This window comes from Sceloporus occidentalis, unplaced genomic scaffold, assembly GCF_023333645.1.
Source record: "Sceloporus occidentalis isolate IW3139 unplaced genomic scaffold, rSceOcc1.0.p SCAF_397, whole genome shotgun sequence".
Lineage (NCBI taxonomy): Eukaryota > Metazoa > Chordata > Lepidosauria > Squamata > Phrynosomatidae > Sceloporus > Sceloporus occidentalis.
In genome coordinates this window covers 5,396-27,045 of record NW_028317377.1, presented here as the reverse complement: position 1 = coordinate 27,045, position 21,650 = coordinate 5,396, and the positions used below count along the sequence as shown (strand labels likewise).

The following is a 21,650-nucleotide window of genomic DNA, read 5'->3' as shown; positions in this document are numbered from 1 at the left end:
AGACATGGTTGGATGAATTTGGTGTGGAGGAACTTGACTTGGAGATTGCGAGCTAGGCCTTCTCATCCATCATAAGTGTCTAACCTCACAAATTCTCTACTGGATGAATGGGCAATAATTCCCACAGAAATACTCCAAACTCTTGTGGAAAGCCTTCCCAGAAGAGTGGAAGCTGTTATAGCTACAAAGGGGGGTCCAACCACATATTAATGTCTATGTATTTAGAATGCAATGTCATAAAAGGACCTGTTGGTGTAATGGTTAGGTGTCCCAATAATTTTGTCCATATAGAGTATATGATCTCACCCATGCATTCCTTGTCTTCTACAGATCCGAGGTCACGCTGAAGATATTCTGTGCATTGCCCAAAATCCACCTAATCTCCTCGCCAGCTCCAGTTACGATGGTGAAATAATTATATGGAACATGGTTTCAGGTCACATACACTGCCGTATTAATACCCCTGCTCATGTTAAGTCCTCTGGAGGAGGTTAGTGTATCTGCTATTTTTCTATTTGAAATAGTGTAGGATTAGTACTGCATTTGACACACCCCAGTCCTAAAAATGGCAGCATCATGATAAAAACAATATACATTAATACTTGACACAATGTCAGGATGTAACTCATCAACACCAACCTGGTAATCTATAAGACGCAATATCACACAACTATCTTCTTTTTATTTCACAATAAGCAAAATCAACTTTCAGATTTCAACCCCGGTGAGAAATAGACCAGCAATTGGCCAAGAATATAATGACCCAATGCATATTTGTCCGTCAACAAATGCACACTATCCAGTCCTGTCCAATATGTATTTCCTGAAGAGCTTTGCATAGAACCCCATATATAGAGCATAGGAAGGATCCAATAATTGTGTAAAGTCTGCTTACAGACATGCTCGGTTCATACAGTCCGTTTAAGACCAGATGTTTGTTCCAGATGGGTTTTTTTGGGGGGAGCACATCCTATAAGGCATTTTTCACAACTTTTCACTGTTGTGTTAAATCTGTAATATGAATCACTTTAAGACAGTGGCCAAAAACCACACATCCACCGTTCTGGGCCAGTCTGCCCCCGCCAGTAATACCGTAAATGTATATATTTATCCTAGTACCGCACAATAATGTGAACATAAATATGTATAACACTCCTGTGCACATTACCAATAGAAATCCACTCTCTGAAAACATATGAACAAAGAGATTTTGTGTTTGCCGTGCTGGAAACCTTTTACATGAAATGATTGTGTTCCAAAACAGTGTTGCCATAGGAACAGCATGTAAAATAATTCAGCATGAAAACATTTAGGTCTGTTTTTTTTGGAGCCATGCTGTTGACTGTTGTTTTTGTTGCCATTACATCTAGATTAAGAATAATCTTTGCTCAACGATAAACCTTAAGAATTTCCTTTCATGTTCCTGTTTGTGCATTTTAAGAAAATAATTAATAATCCATTTTTGGAGTATCTAGTTTTTTTGCATGCGATCACAGTACGGGAATTAAAATAGCTCAATGCATCAATTTCAATCAAGAACAGATAAAATAAAGACAAAGGAGAAAAAAAAACCACTTGAAACAAACACTAAATATATTAATAAATATCCCCCGACAACACCATCTTGCTCCCCTTATTGCTTAAAAACATGCTTGTTCATACTGACCAAGCTTTGCAGAAATGACACAAACTGAGCACCCTCAGCCATGCTGATGGTAACTCAAACTCACTGATATGATGATCGCTCATGGTATTATCAACCAGATAACACAAACATACACATCAAACATCTCATGTACACACCCAACATTCTGACGCACACACAACATATACCGTATTGGCTCGGATGTAGGCCGCCCCCGTATATAGGCCGCACCCTAAAAGTTTGGTGCTTTTTTAAAGAAAAAGCACCAAACTTTTAGGGTGCGGCCTATATACGGGGGCGGCCTATATCCGAGCCAATACGGTACATCCGCTGAGTGCGGCACCGGAAGTTGTATACGCGTATTGCGTAGATGTCCCCCGCCGGTCCCGCAAGACACCCGGGAGTCTGCTCTGGTAAGTCTTGGGGGCAGAGGTAAAACGCATCGTGTGGACGGTCACCGGCTGCGGCGATGTGGGTAAACAACCTCCGCAGCCGGTGACCGTCCACACGATGTGCTTAGACAACCTCCCGTGGAAAGTGCTGGCAGGGGAGGCAGTCTGAGCGTATCAGAGAGTAGGATGCAGGTCCCCTGCACCGCTGCGGGGGATCTGTATCCTAACCCCGCTGCCTGCCCGGCGCCCGGGACTGCATGTCCCGGGCGTCGGGCGCTAGACCCCGAATATAGGCCGCACCCCCACTTTAAAGCCTATATTCGAGCCAATACGGTATGTGTATTGATAGGTTCAGTATCCCTTATCCAAAAATCCTTTATCCGAAATGATCCGAAAATCCTTTATCTAAAATGATCCGAAAATCCTTTATCCGAAATCCGATCTTTTTTTCCAGATAAAGGAAATTCAGATAAGGGATACTCATGACTTTAGGGGAGGGGGCAGGAAAGACCTGTAGTCAGGAGATCCTTTCCCCTCGTTTTTTGGCTTCTCCCTGACTCCTTGCTGTCAGCTCCATTGGTCAGGCTTCCCCTTTTCTGGACCTAAAGTGCTCCAGGTGAGCTTAAACAATGAGCAGGAATCACTCTTGTTCTGCGGGGAGAAGTCTTTACAATTGAGTGGACACACAGGTGAGAAGATATACTCAACCTGTATATATGTCAGAGGAAGAGTTGTCCTTCAACTTGCATGCTTTCACCTGATACTTTACTGGCATGCACTTCCAAACAATTCATATATTAATGTATATGTCATTTTTAAGAATATTACCATGCAATGAAGTGCAACCAAAGCTGAGTCTAGTCACGCAACTTAACCCACCATTTGAATAAACCCAAAAGTTACTGAACAACAAAATTTATCTTAAAATTAAAATTATTATAATTCCCTTAAAAAAAGGCCACCAGTTTCTTCTGGAAAGAACGGTACCTTTCACTTTGTTTTGTCTTTTGTTACTTAGCTTTCAAAAAGAAGAACAAAGCTTTGTCACTATTGAGTATTCTATGCTGGTAGTTGTCCTTCTTCTTTAGAATAAACTGTGATTATTCTATCTAAGCTATCCCATATGCAAAATAACCTGCTGATGATTCAAAATTACTAATCTCCATGCACATTTCTTGGAACAGCTACAGGCAAAAGTGTTAGCCAGATTGTGTTTCTCAGAAGCCGATCTAAACTTCAAGCTGCAGCTTCACTTGTTTCCAATGGAGCTCAAGGTATAATGGGAAGGCAGTGGGAGTTTCGCAGTCTGATTATAATAACATATTTTTGTTAACTTGAACCTAATCAGGAGACTTATGTATTTTCCAGGTACTGTCAATTTTTGGAACTTGTTACACGGGGGAAAGCTTTTGGCCAGCTTTAAACCAGTAAGTTCAGATATGAGTAAATGTGTTGAGTGTGTTTTGTTTTTACTGATTATATACTGAATATAACCTGCTGGAATCAGATGGTAACCACATAAGTAATAAACTAAAGTGTCTGCTTTCCACCTCTTGGTAGGCAGCACCTCTGGGTCCGCTGTCTATGACCAGGTTCAGGTATTGTAGGATAGGTAGAAAATATATAGAAATATGCTGCGGCCTCCTTAATGCGAAAAGTTTTTCGGATCAAGTATTGATGGAATTAAATAATTAATGTAAGATAATTTCTTTTAGTCACAAGTGGAATCACAAGTCTGCTGCATCGCTGTTAATGAAGACAACACGCTCATGTTTGCCGCAGACTACGCTGGCTTTGTGTACGTCTATGACATCAACGATTATGCAATACACGGAAGTGAGAAAGAACCAGCTAAATGTACGTTACGTTCCACATTCGAATGGAAAGCAAATTATTGTTACTTAAAGCAACTCAGCAGCAGTAACCGGTTACTCTCTTTATTTAGCTTGTATAAGGCATAGAGTAGTCTAGCCACAGAGGTGCACCCAGTAATACAATTATGAATGGTGCTGTCCTGGGCCTGACCCAGGACAGTCCACCGAACCCCAACATGTGGTGGGGGTTCCTCCGTGGCCATTCAGCAGCGAGGGTGATCCCTACTGCAGGCTGCCACTAACCACAGGCCTTCCACCCTTGGACTAGGCCAAAATATACCACTGGGTGCACCAGAAGGCAAGTTGGTACATTTGTCATTGAAACTATGCACCATTCCACTTCCCACTAATGTCCTGCCCTCAAATAGTTTTTCTGTATTTTTAAAAAAAAATGTGTTGGCTTCATCTAAATGTGTTCTTGGTGTTAGTTCAGAAAACAATATGAGAACCATCAAAGCTGACCCAAAATGCATTATTTTAGCATTATTCTAGTTTGTAAAGGGATAGTGTTGCGGTTACATCATCTAGCACTCATACCTATTTCATGTGCTTTTTGTTGGTGAATCAGTGTGTTTTGGAGATTTTTATTTTAAAATTTCAGTGACAGAATGGAGTTGATGGGTGTGAGAGAATTTGTGTGTGTGCCTCTGGGATCAGACAGCTGCATATAATAAAGGTTAAGCGGACTGCTGAATAATATGTAACATGTTGGTGCTTTGCCTCCGTTCCCAATAACATAACATAGGAAAGGTAGACATCACTGTTTTGCCATAATTTAAATAATTATCTGCTTGTTTTATTGTCCTCTTTTAATCTTTACCAGATAAAATGTGTTTCCCCTAATAAACAGTTTAATGTTGTTATCCCCCTTAAGCAGTAAACAGCCCCCCCCCCTTCCATTAGCAATGTAATTATCTTCAACGCTGCTCTAGATCTGAACCAAGAAAGCATGGCCACTGCCCTTATTGGTGAGCACTGGGATATGGTGTAATTTCCTGTTATTAAGGATGCACAGCATCTGAAGACAAAGTGAAATTGTTGGGGAGATCTGAGATCCCCCCTGGAACTTGCCCATTAATTATTATTATTATTTATTTATTTATATAGCGCCATCAAATTCCATAGTGCTGTACAATGGGTAGACAGGACATAACACGACAGAGACAACAGGTGAGGTCAAGAGGACCATTAAGCACCATTGTAGCATGGAATTTGATCACCCAACAGGGAATAGGCCTCGGTTTGGTAGCTGAGGGGTTTCCGCCTTCCCAGACCTTTCCCTTCAAGGTCTAGGCTAGAGTGAACCTCTACCCGCCATATAAAACCATGAGAACCCCCAGCACTCAAACAGAGCAGCACCTTTCTGAGACTCAAATATGTTTTGATGTAATAGTCTTCAGGATGTTGATAGCAGAGTGGGTTCTGGGACCTGGGTGGAAGCTCTTGAACATATTGAATGTGATTATACTATTATTGCGATGTTGCGTCAATAGCATTGTAAACTCTTCACATTTACTGTGTTTTTTCTTAATGGTTGGTTGCTAAGTAAAATAAGAAACTTCATTTAAAGTGTATTTCTTTGTATTTGCATAGCTGTGAATTGTTGGCGTGCTCACGTGGACATGATTACACAGTAAGTAATGTGTGTGTTCCTGTCTCCTGTCTCTAAACAGTGGGAAACATTTTTATCTGTTAATTATTGCTTAAAAACATCTTGATTCAGTAGAAATATAAAATGCCATAATTCTCCACCTCTGCTTTTTTTTTTCTCCTCTGCCCTACAAACTCTGTGTACGAAGAGCTGCCTTTAATGAAGGTGTAGGCAGACGTGACTCATACTGTTGTCATTAACTACAGCTCCAATAAACCTCCAGGAACCATAGTTTATAACAACAGGAAAACGGAAGATTCCATCTAGTTCCTCAAATTTAGATTAAATACTAATAAATTAAATAGAATGAAATAGTCCTACTGTGTGAGCCAGTCAATGACCCGAGTTAGATAACAGTAACAGTTCCTGGATTTGGTTATATGTAGCCATTGGTGTGGGCACCCAAACACCTATTGATGTGTATTTGGAACACTCTTACAAGGAGGCCTGTCGTAGCCTTCAAAACCCTCAAGAATGGTGCTGGGTACCCATTTTCCCAGGCTAAGTGCACAGACACTTGTTCTTATGTTTTCCTTTTCTTTGGCATTTACTCCCTAACAATATTTTCATTCTTTGCAGTCTGGAGGTAATAGATGTAGATAATGTCATCTTGTCGTCATCCCTGGACTGCTCGGTGCGACTCTGGAGTTTGGCAGGACAATTTATTGGTAAGTCTGTTGTGTCTCCCACTATTTCAGAAATTACATAGGAGATTGATGTATATAGACGTGTGCACATGGCCTAAAAACTATGCGGACATTTTTTTTGCTTTGTTGTTGGTCCATTTGTTTTTGGACAATGAATTTTGTTTCCTTCCATTTCGGTTGAAACAAAATGTACTGTTTTTAGTTACTCACTCACTCTCTCCCTACTTTCTGTGACATGTTTCCCTGCCTCCACATCCCTATTTCTCCATCTTCTCTTCTGCTTCACCTTCTCCACTGCTCAGCCTCTGATTATGCTTCTGCTTCTCTGATGTATCGCTGCTCTGCCTTCACGTCTCCATCTGCATTCTTCTCTCTCTTCTTCAAAGTATTTCTGCAACAAGACGGAGCCTCCACGCACACCACGGAGACATCCTCTCCCCCTTTGCTCCAATTGTTGGGGGTCTCTCCTTGTTTTTATTCACACTAGCAAATTTAACAAAATGAGTTAAATATAAATTCATACAAGTCTAATATGTTATATACTTCTGTGTTTCCAGGGACATTTGGTCAAGTAGATCCATGGGAGGTTTTAACCCCTGCATCCTGGAAACACCCTATGGTGCCATATGAGATCCTCATTGATCCAGAAAGCATGCCTACTCATCGTATTCTAGAAGAAGATGTACATAGTCCAGAAGCCATATCATGTGGGGGAAAAGATGGTACTTCAGATGCTAAGGTTGGAAACCAGGATTTGATAGATGTTAAATGATTTCAATGTTTCATTGACTACATAGAGCTAATCCAGCATGCATGCAGCAATCATATTCCTATTTTCCTGAAACACATCAATAGTCCTCTGCATTTGAAATATACCATAAATGAATGTGTACATTATCTCCGGTTTCTTATGACTATTTATTGTGACTCTATCTTACATTATAACATTTTTAGGCCGCTAAAAGGTATCACTAACTTGTGTAAACGTTATTGTGTACACATTATTTTTAAATCAACCTATTGATATACTATCCAACCTAATTATTTTACAATAATACTTATCTTACAGAGTGAAGTAAACTACGCTGCAATTTACTTACCAATCACTGTTACAGAAGAGGATATCAAAGAAGAAATAAAAAAGTGGGATGTTTCACATATCATGGGAAAAAGGTAAGCCACTACGGGAGTAACCCAACCAGTCTCTGGCTATGACTATCAACTTTACTAACGTATCAACCTTTTACTAATCTAGAGGTAAACCAGGAAATGTTTTGGTGTCGTTACACACCATGTAGGTTCCCTTTCAATCAGGAATACAGGAGAGTAACTCTGGATGCTTTTCTGGTTAAGCATAACATAAAGGGCTACAACTGTTAAAAGGACAGTTGGGTTAGCACGTTGTTCCAGGGAGTAATCTGATTGCCACTATGGAATCAAGAAGGATTTTTTTCCCTGTTGTGGCATAATTGGTAATTGCTCTAGTAGGGTCTTTTTACCTTCTTTTGGATCAACTGTAGAACTTTAGAAGTAGGTATGTCTGAACGGTTGAACTCGATGGACTGAAGTCTTTTTTCAACCTACTACTACTACGTTCATCACACCAGCTTGGCGGGACTACCATGTCCAGAGTATGTTCCGCCTTTTCACTTATACTTTGTTTGCCCAGAGAAACAACATGTATTAATAGAAAACCCCAGCAAAATAAAATATATATATATTTTTATACAATTAGGAGCCCTGATTCCATTATGAATCAGGATCTTGACTGATTTTCTACACTGTCATGTTACTTTTGGAGATATTTTCCTGTCATCAAAACTGATGTTCAACATACATTAAAAATATCTCTGCCTGCTTTCCGAAAACATTATGTGTAATTTGACTTTTTAGGTTGCGTCACGAGAAAAATAAGAATTCAAATAATCCCATGGATCATGGTGGACAAAATGCCTTCCATAGTCTCAAGTACTTTGACCTTGAAAGTAGCTCTCTCAAGTTTGAAAAGCCAGACATGTCTGCTGCAGGCACCGACCCGTTCCACAGCTACGTCCACTCATGAATAATGCACCCGTTTACGAAAATACTGCTTGTGGAAGACATTTGACCTTCAGAAAATAGCATTATTTCCAACATTTTAAGTTATAAATATTTCAAACTCTGAAAATCATGTAAAAAGGATGAGAACGGAGAATTTTAAAAGTGCTGCTTTTTTTATCGTTTATTTAGCGTGTATTGTTTATTCTCACAATGTTTCCTGTATTATTTATTAAAAATTTTCTCATGCACATAAGAGTTGTTCTTCCGTTGCATTTATGAAAATACTGATAATGATCCTGGAAGTCCATTTTAACACAATACCGGTTTTATACACAATGCTTTATTTTATAGTAAACAATATAAAATGGTTCACATTAATGAACCTCTGCTGTTCATGGAAAGGTTTCTTATATTTAATAAATATTATGATTGCTTCTGCACAGGTTCCGTTGCGATATCCTAATGGGGGGGGCGATGCAAATAGACTTGCTATAAAGTTGAAAAAAACTATTTTGTTTCCCAACCATTAGTGACACATAGCGACAATCATGATTTCTGGCGATCGTACTTGGATATTGTGAAGATTCTTCTTTCATTAAGAATCCCCAGTCTTTGGCATACACATTTGCCGCTTCTGAATTAGAACATTAAGATTAATCACATAATTACAGCATAATCATGAAGTCATAAGACTGAACATCTAGGAGTGCTTTTGGCTTCTTGGTGTTTCTATCTACATGCCAAAGGTTTACATAAAGAGAGGAGGGAAAAAATAAAAATGATGGTAAATAGGCACCTTTAAATCTTATTGAAATTTAATCTAGGGTTTTTTTTCTTGTTTTGTTATAACATAGGAAGGTAATCGCCACCAGTAACATTCTTTGTAACCCTTGTCTGATCTTTCAGTAGTAGCTCGCTTACGGAAAGAGTGGTTAAAATACAGACAGCGCCCCCTCACCGTATATACCGACTGCTTTCTGCATTCCATTCCAAGGGGCGCAGTAAAATACTCAAGAGGTTCCTTGTGGTCGTGCTAGCTGCACCAACTATGGAGAATAGATTTGCTCAGCAAGGCTTCCAGAATGGCCTTGTATCGTAAGTAGAGGTTAACAGATAATGTTTTAGATATATTAGCAACTAAAGAAAAATGTGTTTACTTACCAGATCTACCAGTAAAAAGGCATAACCCATCCAATCCTTAACCATACATAAAACAACTCTAATTGGAGATGTACAGCAGTTTCATCTTGAGCTGCTGATACAAGTTAACCAAATACATGGCTGACTTCCAGCGCCTGTGTAACAGCCCCTTCCTCCTTCTAGATTGCTTGTTCAGGGCCCACCTAAGCAGACTGCTGGATACGTAGGGCCACATGCAACAATTTTATGCTCATGTATCGAGTTTCCAATCAGCTGCCTGTTGTGTCCCGATTATCCACAGTACAGCCTGCAGAGCATTTTGGTGCAATGTAAATCAGCCAAATATTTGTTTCCGCATTTTCTTTTCATGTGCTCGGCCACCCCAAAAGGTGCTCTCAGGAGCCCTTACTACTTCATTTTAATTTCCTCATAGAAACCTGCATGCATTGGCCTTCATAATGAATCAGATCAGATTATGAGTGTTCCACCTCATGTCATCAAATGACTTAAGTGAATATATCACATACTATGCATCAGACATTGCTACTTCAGCTTTATTTCCCGGCACTCAATTTTCAATTATAGAAATTATGTACCCGCTTCTTGAAATGTTACCATTTTATTACAGAATTAAGATTGTTCCATCATAAATCCACCATAAAATAAAAACCAAACACAACTGGACATTTTTTCCAGAACTTTTAATTAATTAAAGTTCACTGGAGGTTCCACAATTCACAACATTCGCAGCACATCCTTCAGCTTTCTTTAGAGGAAACAAGTAGATCTAAACAAAACATGGAATCTTCTGCCATCAAAGCCACTTAACTAAAATACAGCTTCATTTTCTACGAAAAAAACCTTTCAAAAATAAATAACCAAAATGTATCACTTTGATGGTCCATTTGTGACAACTTCTAGATATTAACATTGTGGCATGCACAAAAATAATACATTTTAGAAGATGCTGTCCCTCTGGTAATTGAAGCTCAGACCCCTAAAAAGCAGAATTCTAAATGCCGCCTGTGCCTTGAAAGTTTAACTCAGCACAGAAGCGTGATATGAAAGTTCACAATTCCACAGGAATTTGGTTTTTTCCAAGGTATTTTTTAAAATAGACTGGTGCGCCATATAATACAGTGAATGGAAAACCAATTAGAAACAACTAAACAGGTCATAATAAATAGTCCTCAGACAGTGTTTGGTCACATCTAACAGATACTGAAACAAAAGACTCCGGAATAAATTTGCATTTACAGATTTCCCAACTAGAGGCAGGCAACGGAAGAGAAAACCTTTCTAGTTGCCTTGTTAGTTGCCCTCTTTAATCAAAGTCCATTTCAACGGTATTATTGTCATTTGGATTGCATTCCCCGTTCTGCTGGGGAGGGTCAGGATTCTCCTTGTTCTTTTCGGTTTTTACGTTCTCTCCATTGTTCTGGTTCATGCCATTAACTGGTTTATCTTTCTGTGGCGACTCGGGCTTTGGTTTCGGCTGTGAAACAATTCCATGACAGCTACTGTCCAGTGCCTAAAAGGTGAGAAAAAAAAATGAAATAAAAAACGCGAGCATTAACAGGTCTGCTTGGGGGCCGTTTCTCAATATCTGCCATGAATTTAAGTACAAATGTATACTTACAGCACGCTTGGCTCTGATTTCATGTGCATAGATAACGGGTTCCTGATCCAGTGGTTGTTTATCTTGAGCATTCATTGCGTTATTCATCCACTGCATCGTTTCCCTGACGCTCTTCTCTACCTTTTCCATATCAATGCTGCTGATATGCCGATACGTCTCGCTCTTTAAAAGGAACGTTAAAGAAATGGTTAAACAGTGCCCGCAATTCAATGAAAGGGGACGTGCTCGGAAATGGAGCATTCAATGCAAAGCACACCCTGCGGTAATTTACGGGGAGATCCCAATTTATTTTCTGTAGTAGTTTCCAACTGTTGGACATGTTACCTGATAAATCAGTTTGCAATTTATACATATCTACATTACATTTACAAAGCACCAGCAGATTCCGTGGCGCTTTTACAGAGTCAGAATACTTTTAAATCACATACAAAAACTGGTAGAAAGGGAGAAGAGGGCACTGCTCTCGTGAGGTTACAATCTAGTCGGTGAAACCCACAAACTCCCACCTTCCCCCATATCTAGACATCTAACCAATTTCTGTACCTGGTTTCTGTATTCCTCTAGTATTTTTGCATAATGTTGCAGTCTTTGTCCCAGCTCATCAAAAAGTCTTGGTCGCTCCTCTGCTTCCTTGTATCTTGCCTGAATTGGATTACCAAGTTTCTGTAAACAGAAAGGGCAATTTTATATTTTTTTGCATCACTCATTAGAGTCACTAATTTGTCCTTACTGCAAGTTTGACTTCAAACCCATACAAGTATAAGAATGTCCTGGCAAAAACAACCAGTTACAGCCGCCCATTTATTTACTACTGTATATATATATGTCATACATAGTTCTGCAGAGTAAATATAAACTGTATTAGGAGCTTTAACCTCACAATTAGCATATTAATAAAACGCTGTGTGGATATAGACACCTTTGATTAGCCAGAGAGGTTTTCCCAAGGGATCCCAAAGTTCCTTTGGTGCCCTTGGTAATTACGGAATCTTTAAGTTTCCAATACTAATGGTAAATTGTGGCAGTTGAAGGATAAACTCAAATGTCCCAATGAAGGTAATAACAATGGGTTTAGAGGGGCGTTTCTCCCAGAAATCATAGAACAGCCTTTACCTTTAACTCATACAATTTTTCAACATACACCCGTTTGGGCTGATCTTCTCCATCCTCATACAGCCAGTCCTCAGTATGGGTTAATAGATCCAGGAATATAGTTAGATCCTGAAAGACAGAAAGCTGATTATAAACCCACTTTGGAGAACAAATCATTTCAAGATCTACAATGATGAACCACAGTTAAAACAAAATTATGTGCAATGGCAAAGCCACCTACCTTTTCACTAACAAACTTCCCATACCGTCCAGAAAGCTTGTCCCTGAACTCATACACATATTCTTCCACTGCATTCTTGGCATCATTACGTTCTTTCTCCAGCTTGTCTTGGAGAATCATTTTACCCTGTAGAAAAAGATGCATTGTGCAGATCAAGATAAACTGCCTCACTGTTGGGAATGTTATTACTCAGAATAGTAAAAATACACTGCTGATCGTGGTCATTAGAGCTATTATTTTAACATTTGGGTCAATGTCTAGGTTTAACAGAGCAGCTCCCTTTCACCAGCCTTTGACACTATTACAGACCTAAAAACAAAAACCCACCTCATTCTCAATGTACATATTGAGCAGGTCCTTCCCGAGTTGCCATACCAGGTTTGCCTCAATAGGCAGCTCAATATTCTTGACCTTTATTTTGGGTTTCTTGGCCTCTGGCGGTTGATCCATTTTCTTTTCAGGTCCCTGAAATAGTAATAAAATAACTGAGCCACAGAAAAGAGGAGATTCTGTCCAATGAGAGCATTATATGAATTACACAATTGCTAATACGTTTCAATCGTGCTCCGAGTTTGACATATTTGGGGTGTTCTGTAGTTTTCGATTTGGACTGACAGACTGAGTTTAAGCAGCTCTTGAGACACATCAAAAATATGTCTATCATTTCCATCAATAATACACTTGATCTATTCTTCCATTCATCACTTTATCTGTACATTTTTCCCATAGCCTCACTTAAAAATGTATGCCTCCCTGAATTCTATGTCTATTGCCTTTATGTAAATGCTAACCTATTAACCTGACTGATTCTTGTACAGAATATGGTTAATGAAAAATCATCTAGCAAGGATAAAGCCAGAGGTCAATACAAGTTCCAGATGAAATCTTTTTATGATAAAAAAAAACAAAACAAAAAATAATAAACTCGATAAGCCCAAAATCCAATGGATCCATTGCTAGAGAGAAACATTTAAGACCGACACTCCTTACTAGTAAAAGGCATTTAGTGAATCAATCTTTGGCAAAGGTTTGGAAGCATCTCCATTTCCTCCCCCGAGGCACAATAAGGAAGTGGATCTTGTCTTGTAAGCAATCTACTGCATTCAATAAAATGATAACTAAACTTCACTCACTTTTTCAGTGTCAGGCATTTTGTTTTCCCCACTGGCAGGCTCGGGTGGAGGAGGAGAGTGGGACCCATCAGTTTGTACCTGGGGCTGTGTTCCAGCATCACTGTTATCTTGCTGGAAAGCCTTCTGGAAAAGAAAACCCAGGCACAAAAAGATGTCAAAAAGGGTTAGCAGTGAGGAAAGAGGGCACAAGTTAAATATTACAATTGGCACAAAATCGATTTGCTAGCCCACGGACAGTTTAAAGTTAACTGGAATTTAACACATCAATCAAAAAACTACAATGAAAACAGACATATTGCTTGACCTTTACTGCTGAATTTTGATTGCTGTTTACACTATTAAAGTCATAAATGCAGTTTTCCCACACTCTTAGGCACGCACAAGGAGCAAATGAAAAGTGATTTTCAGGGAAGAAAAAGAAATATGCAGTTTAAGTTGATTATACTTGGACAATCATCGGAAGCAAACCGTCTTACAAAAATATACAGCCAAGTATCTAACTGCATTGCCTATGAATGCCTGCACACTCTTATTCCCGGGGTACGGTTTTAAAATGCAGAGCTAGTGGAACTAACAAAAAAAAACCAAAACAGTATGTTAGTGTCTTGGGCAAGGATCTAAGGATGATTGTGATATTCACAATTTACCCTTTCTACATGCAGGACTGTGAGAACAGTAATAGGCTTGGGGATGGAGTACTTACATCGGCTTCAGCATTTTCTACAGTGCTCTTCACATCCATATCAGCCTCAGACTGATCCTCAGTCCCGTCCGCCTCTATCCGCTCCACCATAGAGGCAGTAGACACACTGAAAATGCCATGAGTATTAAAACGAACCTTCACTTTCACTTTGGATTTCTCGCCATCTTTAGCTGCAGAAATGTTCTGCACAACAAAATGACCTGGGTACACAAAATAATTAAACAAAACTTAATATACACATGTATACATACATTAGTGTGCCAAGTTTATAGAATTTGGAAGACACTTTACTGGCTTCCTCTGAAAACCACATGTTTATACATATTTGAATGGGAAGGAAAAGAAAAAAATCATACCTATTTTGGCTTCAGGGTAAGGGATTGCAGATGGTTCAGAATAAAATGCTTCAAGGTGGAATGGATTCTTTCTGTAGAAGGTTAAAACTTTAGAAAAAGGAGCTGCATGGTTTTTGCTGAAGACCTCATGTATTCTGGAGAGAAAAAGATGGGGGGGGGTGGAGTCATGACATGATCACACAGAAATTAAAAAACAAATAATTACCAAAATATTCATGTCACCAAGCACAGTAGACAAACATACCCCTCAGCTTCATCAGCATCTGTGCGCCATTTCAGGGAGATTGAGTACGGAACCACATCAGTAACTGAAAACTCCCTGACTTTGAAGGCTGGGGACAAAATTGCACACTGCAAAAAATAAAAATAAAGGGTATTAATAAAAAGCCTCCCCCCAAAAATGTAAAATTATAGATCCATGCATTTTCAAGTGGTAGAAAAGAAGAATCCCCTGTGCATTTACCCTCTTACCCACCTCCCAGAACACATGTAACGCTAGCCCGACTGTGGAGAGCATTCTCCGAAAAATGTAATCAATTATAGAATACATATTAACTTTAACATGCATTCTTTGTTGGTAGGGTTGCATGTACATGTAGGTAAAGGCCTAAAATAAAACGCCACATTTCTAGCAGAATGCAAAAATATTACATGTTAGGAGAAGGAAAAAAAAATAAAAAAATAAATGCAGAAATTACACCAGGACATTGTTGATCATCCAGTTTACAGCAGATGCCTCCTGGTTTGCCACACTTGTTCCGGTCCACAAGAGTCCGAGGTAAACATACAATAGCCCTTGTTGTGGAAAGATTCCGAGGGTCTCGGAACATACAGTGGGCAAGCCAGACAAGGTCATTTGCTTTTCATTCAGCTTCCCAAGCATTGCAGAATGCTGGCAGCAAAAGGCCAACATATGGTACAGAGAACACCTCAAAAGGACTAAAACAGCCTGGATAAGATGAAGACAAGTCCCGAGCACATACACCGATTGCACCTCTACATGCAGTACGTTGGAGTAATGAATTCCTTACTGTCCAAGTGTATAAAATGTTATATATGACACACACTCAAAGTAATAGTCTATGCAAACTGATTGTTAAGAATCTGTAAGGTTCAAATCCTTTAAGCCTTTGCCATATAAACTTTGATTAATCTCTATGAAGTGTAGCTGCAGAACCAAATGCACCGCATAAAGTACTGCCGAGTTTGTGTTCCTCCGCAGGTGCAATGCAGATCTGCTTTATGAAAGAATTCCCTTCCCCAGGGCAAAAACATTACCTGCAAAGCACACCCTCTAGCAACGGCTTCATCGGCATTTAAAGTTGTGCTGACTTCTTTCCCAAAGAACTTTGCAATCCTCTCCTTGACGGCTGGGATTCGTGTAGCTCCTCCGATGACCTCCACTGCACTGACATCTTCAACTCTGAGCTGAATCTGTGCCATCAGGGACTGTAGAGGAGCATCTATCCTTTGCAAGAGGTCTGAACACAAGCTTTCAAATTCTGACCTGCAAGATTCAACACAGCGAACAGGTTTAGTGCAAGTCAACAACTTGATTCTATTATAAGATGAACCCTGCGAAACTGAGGTTTTATTTTAGAACAACCAGTCCTGAGAAACGCATGCTAGTTTTCATTGATATTAGGTTTTGGGGGGGTCCCCATTTTTAACAGGTTGTTGGTTGTTGATTAGATTAAGGAAATTAGCAAATTAAAACATTAATGCACTGCTTCAGAATCGTTTTAGTGTTCCGGAACCCACGTCATTTCCACGTGTATGAGAAACATTTTTTTGTCCACGAATAATCACATTTACACACCTGTTCATGCGTCCCGACACGTCTAGATCATTCATGAAGCATTCAATGTTAAGAGGAAGGTCTGTGCTGTTGCTGCTCATCAGCTTCTTCAGCTTTTCACACTCCTGATAAAGACGCAGGAGAGCCCTTACTTTTGATTTCACATCCAGTTTGTATTTGGTTTTGAATTCTCCGCAGAAGTGTTCCACTAGCTTTTTATCAAAACTCCTTCCTCCTAGGTATGGGTCAAAAGCAGTGCCAAGAACCTAAATCAAGAGACAGCTTTATTAATACATAAACTTAAGGCAAACATAAAATATACATATTAAATAAAATGAAAGTGAGGAAAAGTCTCAGTGGGAGTTGCAAAAGATGCAGTTCATACACAGACCTTCAGTTTGCCTTTGTTAAATGCACAGGCGGATATCTGGAAAGATGAGTGACCCATGTCAGCAAAAACCACAACCTTGGGCTTATCTTCAGGAGCTGGGAGATCCTGTTTATAAATTCCATAGTTCAGGGCAACTGAAAGAGACGGCAGTCATTACTACATAGCACTGTAAACTGTATATTATATATATTTCCAGATCAAAGTAAAGAGCGAGAGTGAAGGCCAAAGGGTCCCAGTGGTCATAGCAGCACTTGGGTTGAGATTTCTAGACTGGGAGAGCGGCTCCAACATCAGAACACACAGCCCAGAAGAGCGCAGTGCTAGGAACATCTAATGTACTGTGCAGAACTCTCAAACTCCGAGGCCGAGGAAGACACATAACCGCCCATAGGGTAAGAAGGCCCCCCCCCATAGCACATACTGTATGTTATATATCACAGGTACAGTGAATCCATAATGGTACATTTCAATACAGAGAAACCAAAATTCTAAGATATGCTCGCACGGACATACCTGCAGTCATATCATTCATTAACTTTAAGCAGTTAAGACCAACAATCTGAGCAGCATCCAGTACAGATCTCCTTTCTGCATCAGTGAAGAATGAAGGAACCTGCAACACAAAGCACCTTTAGCATAGAAAGCACACAATGGAAGGGAAATAGAATCTGTTTGGAACGTATTGTTCCATCTGTTGAGTAAAAACCCACCATAGACTAAAAACTTACCGATATGACGCAATCCGTCACCGGCTTCTTCAGGTTATACTCAGCGGTCTCTTTTAGCTTTGTCAGCAGCATGGCTGTGATCTGCTCCACACTAAACACGTGCTCCTCCTCCATATACATCACCTACAACATAAACCGTTCAGGATTAAAAACATTTCCTAAAATCCAGGCTCACATACGGAAGGAACATGCATGGTAAAGCATAAAAGGGTCAGTTAGATCTTTGTTTATATCGTGAGGGCTTTAAATAAAGCATTTGGAGAAATAAACCAAATAAATTAGATACAAGCACTGGTTACACAGGGCAGATGTCTGACACAAACATACCTTTACGCCTACTACACCGTTGTTCGTTTGGACGAGTTCATAAGGCAAATTATTCTTCTCCAGCTGGACAAACGGATCACTAAATGCACGGCTATGAAGTTTCTTGAAGCTGGATACTGTGTTGTTGGCGTTGGTAATCATCTGTATAAAAACAGAATTCTACATTAAGAAGCGATGACAAATGGTCATGTAACTTGCGCAGATAATTTAGATGCCGGTCTCTCTCTGTCCAGCACAGGAAATAAATAAAAAAAAAAAAAATCAGCTTATCCTTAAAATTGGTGTTTTAATAAGAAAAATTGCATTAATTACAACTTATATTATGATTACCACACTTTCCACATAGAAAGGAAAAAAATGATCTTAGAAGATTGCTACGTACCTGATTTTTAGCTGCAACGCCGATTGTTCTGTTTTTTGTGCCAAAGGATACCACAGCCCTATTTCAAAACAAATATTTATTACTATTTTACCAACACATGCACTTAGTGCTCTAGAGTTTAGTGTAATAAAAGGGGGTAAAATACGCTCGGTCGTATAAATTCAATAGCCTACATCTTGATCCGGGTAGAGTATATATGAATTCACTAGGACAGGGGTGTCCAACCTGCGGCCCTCCAGCTGCTGCAGGACTACATCTCCCATACTCCTCTGCCAGGTGCATAGCATTATGGGAGATGTAGTCCTGCAGCAGCTGGAGGGCCGCAAGTTGGACACCCCTGCACTAGGAAGAGAGGGTCCAGAGAAATGCCGCTAGGCTCAAAACCTATAATTAACCCTTTAAATAAACGTTAAGCGCCTTGATGTTATTTTGTATGTAAATGGATCCGCCATAAAGGCGCAATCCTTCCTTACATTAATCAAATGAACTAAATTCCAAGAACCTTGTATAAAAGTGCTATAAGCATACGGGCAGGGTTCCCAACGCCTGATGCGTCTGTATGTTTTAATGTAAATTTGTTGTGTATGTGTTAACTGTCACCACTTAAATTGTACAATGCTGTGGAATTTGTTGGCGCTTAATAAACGAAAGACAATAATTAATCTCACTTGTTTCGTTAAATAACGCAAACGACTGGAATAAGACAAAATCTGTATCAAGCGTAGCCAGCATACGCAACATGACGGGTATCACTATGGATATCTGAATCCGCTGAGCCATTCATGAGCGCAATATTTCAATTAGTCTATGCCCTAATTAACAGGAACACTGCCGCCAAAACCACAATTTTCATTGCAAAATTATGTAGGATTGCCAGTATTTTAACACAAAGTCTTTAGAACGCATCTCTGTAGTAACATGTAGTTATATGGAAGGTGTGGGTTATTTAGACATTTTGGCAAATGTAATTTAATCCGCTGTTTTTAGCACATGATATTAATCACAGTCATAGATATTTGTCAACTAGGATATGCTACTGCTAATAAAGTTTTCTAGATTTGTATTTTTTGGCTGGTCAACACCGAGGCTATGAGGCAATAAACCCATATGAAAAATAGCAGTCATTTCTAATAAGCTATACAGCATGTTCATTATATATATATACACACATACACATATACAATTGTCTAAATCAGTAATTTTATTCAGGCCAGGACTGATACAGAAGGATTAACCCCCTCACGTCATTGTAAATATGACGTTATTAATTGTATTTCGCATGGAATAAAGGACTGTGATGAAACGTGCCTGTACTACTTGTGCATATTTGCATAATACATCAACATCCGAATGCAGAATGAACGATGCTTCGGTAACAGATCCCGGCAGACCATGACATCACTCCATCGGTGCTACCGTGCGGAACATTCTAGATTATTCTATGCGACGTCACAGCCGGAACCAAACGGTCCCGTGACGACACGGACAGGCTGCCGGCGGCGCAGATATTCGCCTCGGCGTTAAAGGGTGTAAATGAGACAGAGGAGACCTAAGAGGGGATGGAGCCCTTCTCTTTATGAAGATTTAGGGCCCTTACTTTTAATCCGTTAACATATACAGAGCTGCACGTTATTCTTACTCTGTGCCATTATGGATACTATAATGACACAGAGTAGGAATAACGTGCAGCTCTGTATACATTAACGGATTATAAGTAAGGGCGCTAAATCTTCATAAAGCGGGGCAACAGACTCACTGTGACGAGATGAATTAAGGGCCCCAAATTATTCCCATTGATTCTATTTTCGAGGAGAGACGAAGCGCTTTATCCACTGGGGCCAAATGAATTACCGAGATAATGACACAAAATAACCACGAATCATTACATGACAGATAGTTTTATTAAATGTAAACGGTACGCAAGCTGCTGTTCCAAAGGAGACCTGAGGGAATATACCTCACGGCCAGCAGGAGGATGCCCTTTAACAACCATTTTCAGGTTGGGACCATAGAGGAGCACAACGCGCCAATGAACAAAGCATTACAGACATCTGCCGTTGAATAGCCCTCCGGTACATTTACTTACGGGGTGCAGCGGTCGCTGAATTCATTAGCCACCGTCTCGATACCCCCGGCTCTGGCGATGGCAACATGACAGTTCTGGAAGCCCAGGTCGAAACCGACCACAGACATTGTGATAACGAGCGAAGGCAATTAGACGATCTCGGATAAATCTAACGCGATGTTAAGAACAGGCGTAAGAAACCTCCTTCCTTTCACTGTCCGCGCAGGCACCGGTACTGAATGGTTCGAATGATTCTGTTGTTGGGCGCTTCTCACTCGGTGGGCGAGTCAATGTGAGGAAGGCGGCGGCTCCGATTCATATACCTCCTGTGGAAGAAGATTCCAGAAACTACAGCTTCGCATCAGACGCCGGCTCCACGTGCGATTTCCGCTTCCGCATTCTGGACTCTTCTCGATAGATCGCTCCATTTCAGCCAATAGGAGCATAGAATTCGGCGGTGATGTACTCGTCTCCGAGGCAACAAGGACGCTGAGATGCTATGCTGTTTTTGCAGTGGCGTTCTGTGAGGGATCATGTACCTTGTAGAGACACTAGTGTTTATCCCGTGTGTGGACAATGCCTGAGTGTAGCAGAGGGTGACTATTTTATAGAATAACAACATGTTTGAGACATTGCTTCTACATGTTCCTATTCACTTTAATAGATTGTTTTATTACAAATGTGGTTATTAACATATTTTGTACACCACCTTCTTTCTTCTCCTTGGATATGTAATCAGAGGCGTTGATAGGCATCCAAAAGTTCGGGGGCTAGAGCCCCCAGGAGATTTTATATAAGTGGAGTAGCTTTGGGAGCCATTGCTGGTTGCTGCGTAGAGAAACCAGACTGTCAATAGAGCACATACAGGCACATCCTAATTCCTTAAGGACATCTTGTCACCTTTTTTAAGTATGTACCTGTGTTTTAAAGCACATGCCTGCTTGGAAAGGCAAGAGTTAACAGGTTCGGGGGATGCAGAGATAACACTCTATTCTTTCTTCGTTGTTTGTCCCCATATCCGTGGACATAACCTCCTGGTGAACTTCCCACAAAATGGTGAAGCTTCCAGTGACGTCCTCTCCCTCAATCCACCTCACTGAGAAAATGTCGCTGGAAGCATTTGCCAGGAGGTAATGACCACAGAGATGCAGACAAAAATAAAAAGAACTACAGATAATTTATATAGTGATCAAGCGCTAAAGTATACAAGAATATATAGCTCCAAAAAAATGTAAATACTACTCAAAAGAATAAGTGGATGCTGCGAGCACTAGAGGTATACCCCCTATACCCAAAAAATAAATAAATATATAAAGTGTCGCGCAAAAAGAAAAAAAAAAAAAACACCACAATTTAAAGATATAAAATTCACCAAAGTTGTGACACACACAGTGTATAATCCACCA

At 40.0% G+C, this 21,650-nt stretch overlaps 2 protein-coding genes across 4 annotated transcripts in view; one reads left to right on the top strand and one right to left on the bottom strand.

Moving 5' to 3' along the window:
- Nucleotides 1–8,271, top strand: part of LOC149273194 (cilia- and flagella-associated protein 337-like) — a 35,486-nt gene extending 27,215 nt beyond the window's left edge. The window contains exons 22-30 of the mRNA XM_089506603.1: nt 331–490; nt 3,222–3,311; nt 3,406–3,464; nt 3,753–3,894; nt 5,505–5,544; nt 6,142–6,230; nt 6,767–6,948; nt 7,279–7,382; nt 8,103–8,271. Coding sequence (XP_089362729.1) covers nt 331–490; nt 3,222–3,311; nt 3,406–3,464; nt 3,753–3,894; nt 5,505–5,544; nt 6,142–6,230; nt 6,767–6,948; nt 7,279–7,382; nt 8,103–8,271 — 1,035 coding nt within the window. The remainder of the gene's footprint in view (nt 1–330; nt 491–3,221; nt 3,312–3,405; nt 3,465–3,752; nt 3,895–5,504; nt 5,545–6,141; nt 6,231–6,766; nt 6,949–7,278; nt 7,383–8,102) is intronic.
- Nucleotides 8,272–10,713: 2,442 nt separating this feature from the next.
- On the bottom strand, nt 10,714–20,372 carry LOC149273193 (heat shock protein 105 kDa-like). 3 transcript variants are annotated; one of them, XM_089506598.1, is made up of 18 exons: nt 20,266–20,372; nt 18,180–18,237; nt 17,798–17,938; nt 17,471–17,593; nt 17,256–17,355; nt 16,743–16,876; nt 16,373–16,617; nt 15,832–16,060; nt 14,798–14,904; nt 14,554–14,687; nt 14,198–14,397; nt 13,495–13,617; nt 12,689–12,826; nt 12,362–12,487; nt 12,142–12,249; nt 11,572–11,691; nt 11,029–11,190; nt 10,714–10,920 (listed from the first exon to the last, which is right to left on the bottom strand). In XM_089506598.1, the coding sequence occupies exons 1-18, from the start codon at nt 20,370–20,372 to the stop codon at nt 10,714–10,716; spliced, it is 2,562 nt and encodes an 853-aa protein (XP_089362724.1). The 3 variants fall into 3 exon arrangements, with proteins under 3 accessions (XP_089362724.1, XP_089362725.1, XP_089362726.1); XM_089506599.1 differs by having other exon boundaries at nt 14,204–14,397; XM_089506600.1 differs by lacking the exon at nt 13,495–13,617.
- Nucleotides 20,373–21,650: the final 1,278 nt, after the last annotated feature.

Excerpts from the sequence above, each read along its gene's own strand:
- LOC149273193 (XM_089506598.1), bottom strand. The coding sequence starts at position 20,372 with ATGTCTGTGGTCGGTTTCGACCTGGGCTTCCAGAACTGTCATGTTGCC. Across the intron at positions 17,594-17,797 it reads ACGGTGTAGTAGGCGTAAAG|GTGATGTATATGGAGGAGGA; the intron begins GTATGTTTGTGT and ends TTTATGTTGTAG. Across the intron at positions 16,618-16,742 it reads TTAACAAAGGCAAACTGAAG|GTTCTTGGCACTGCTTTTGA; the intron begins GTCTGTGTATGA and ends CTCTTGATTTAG.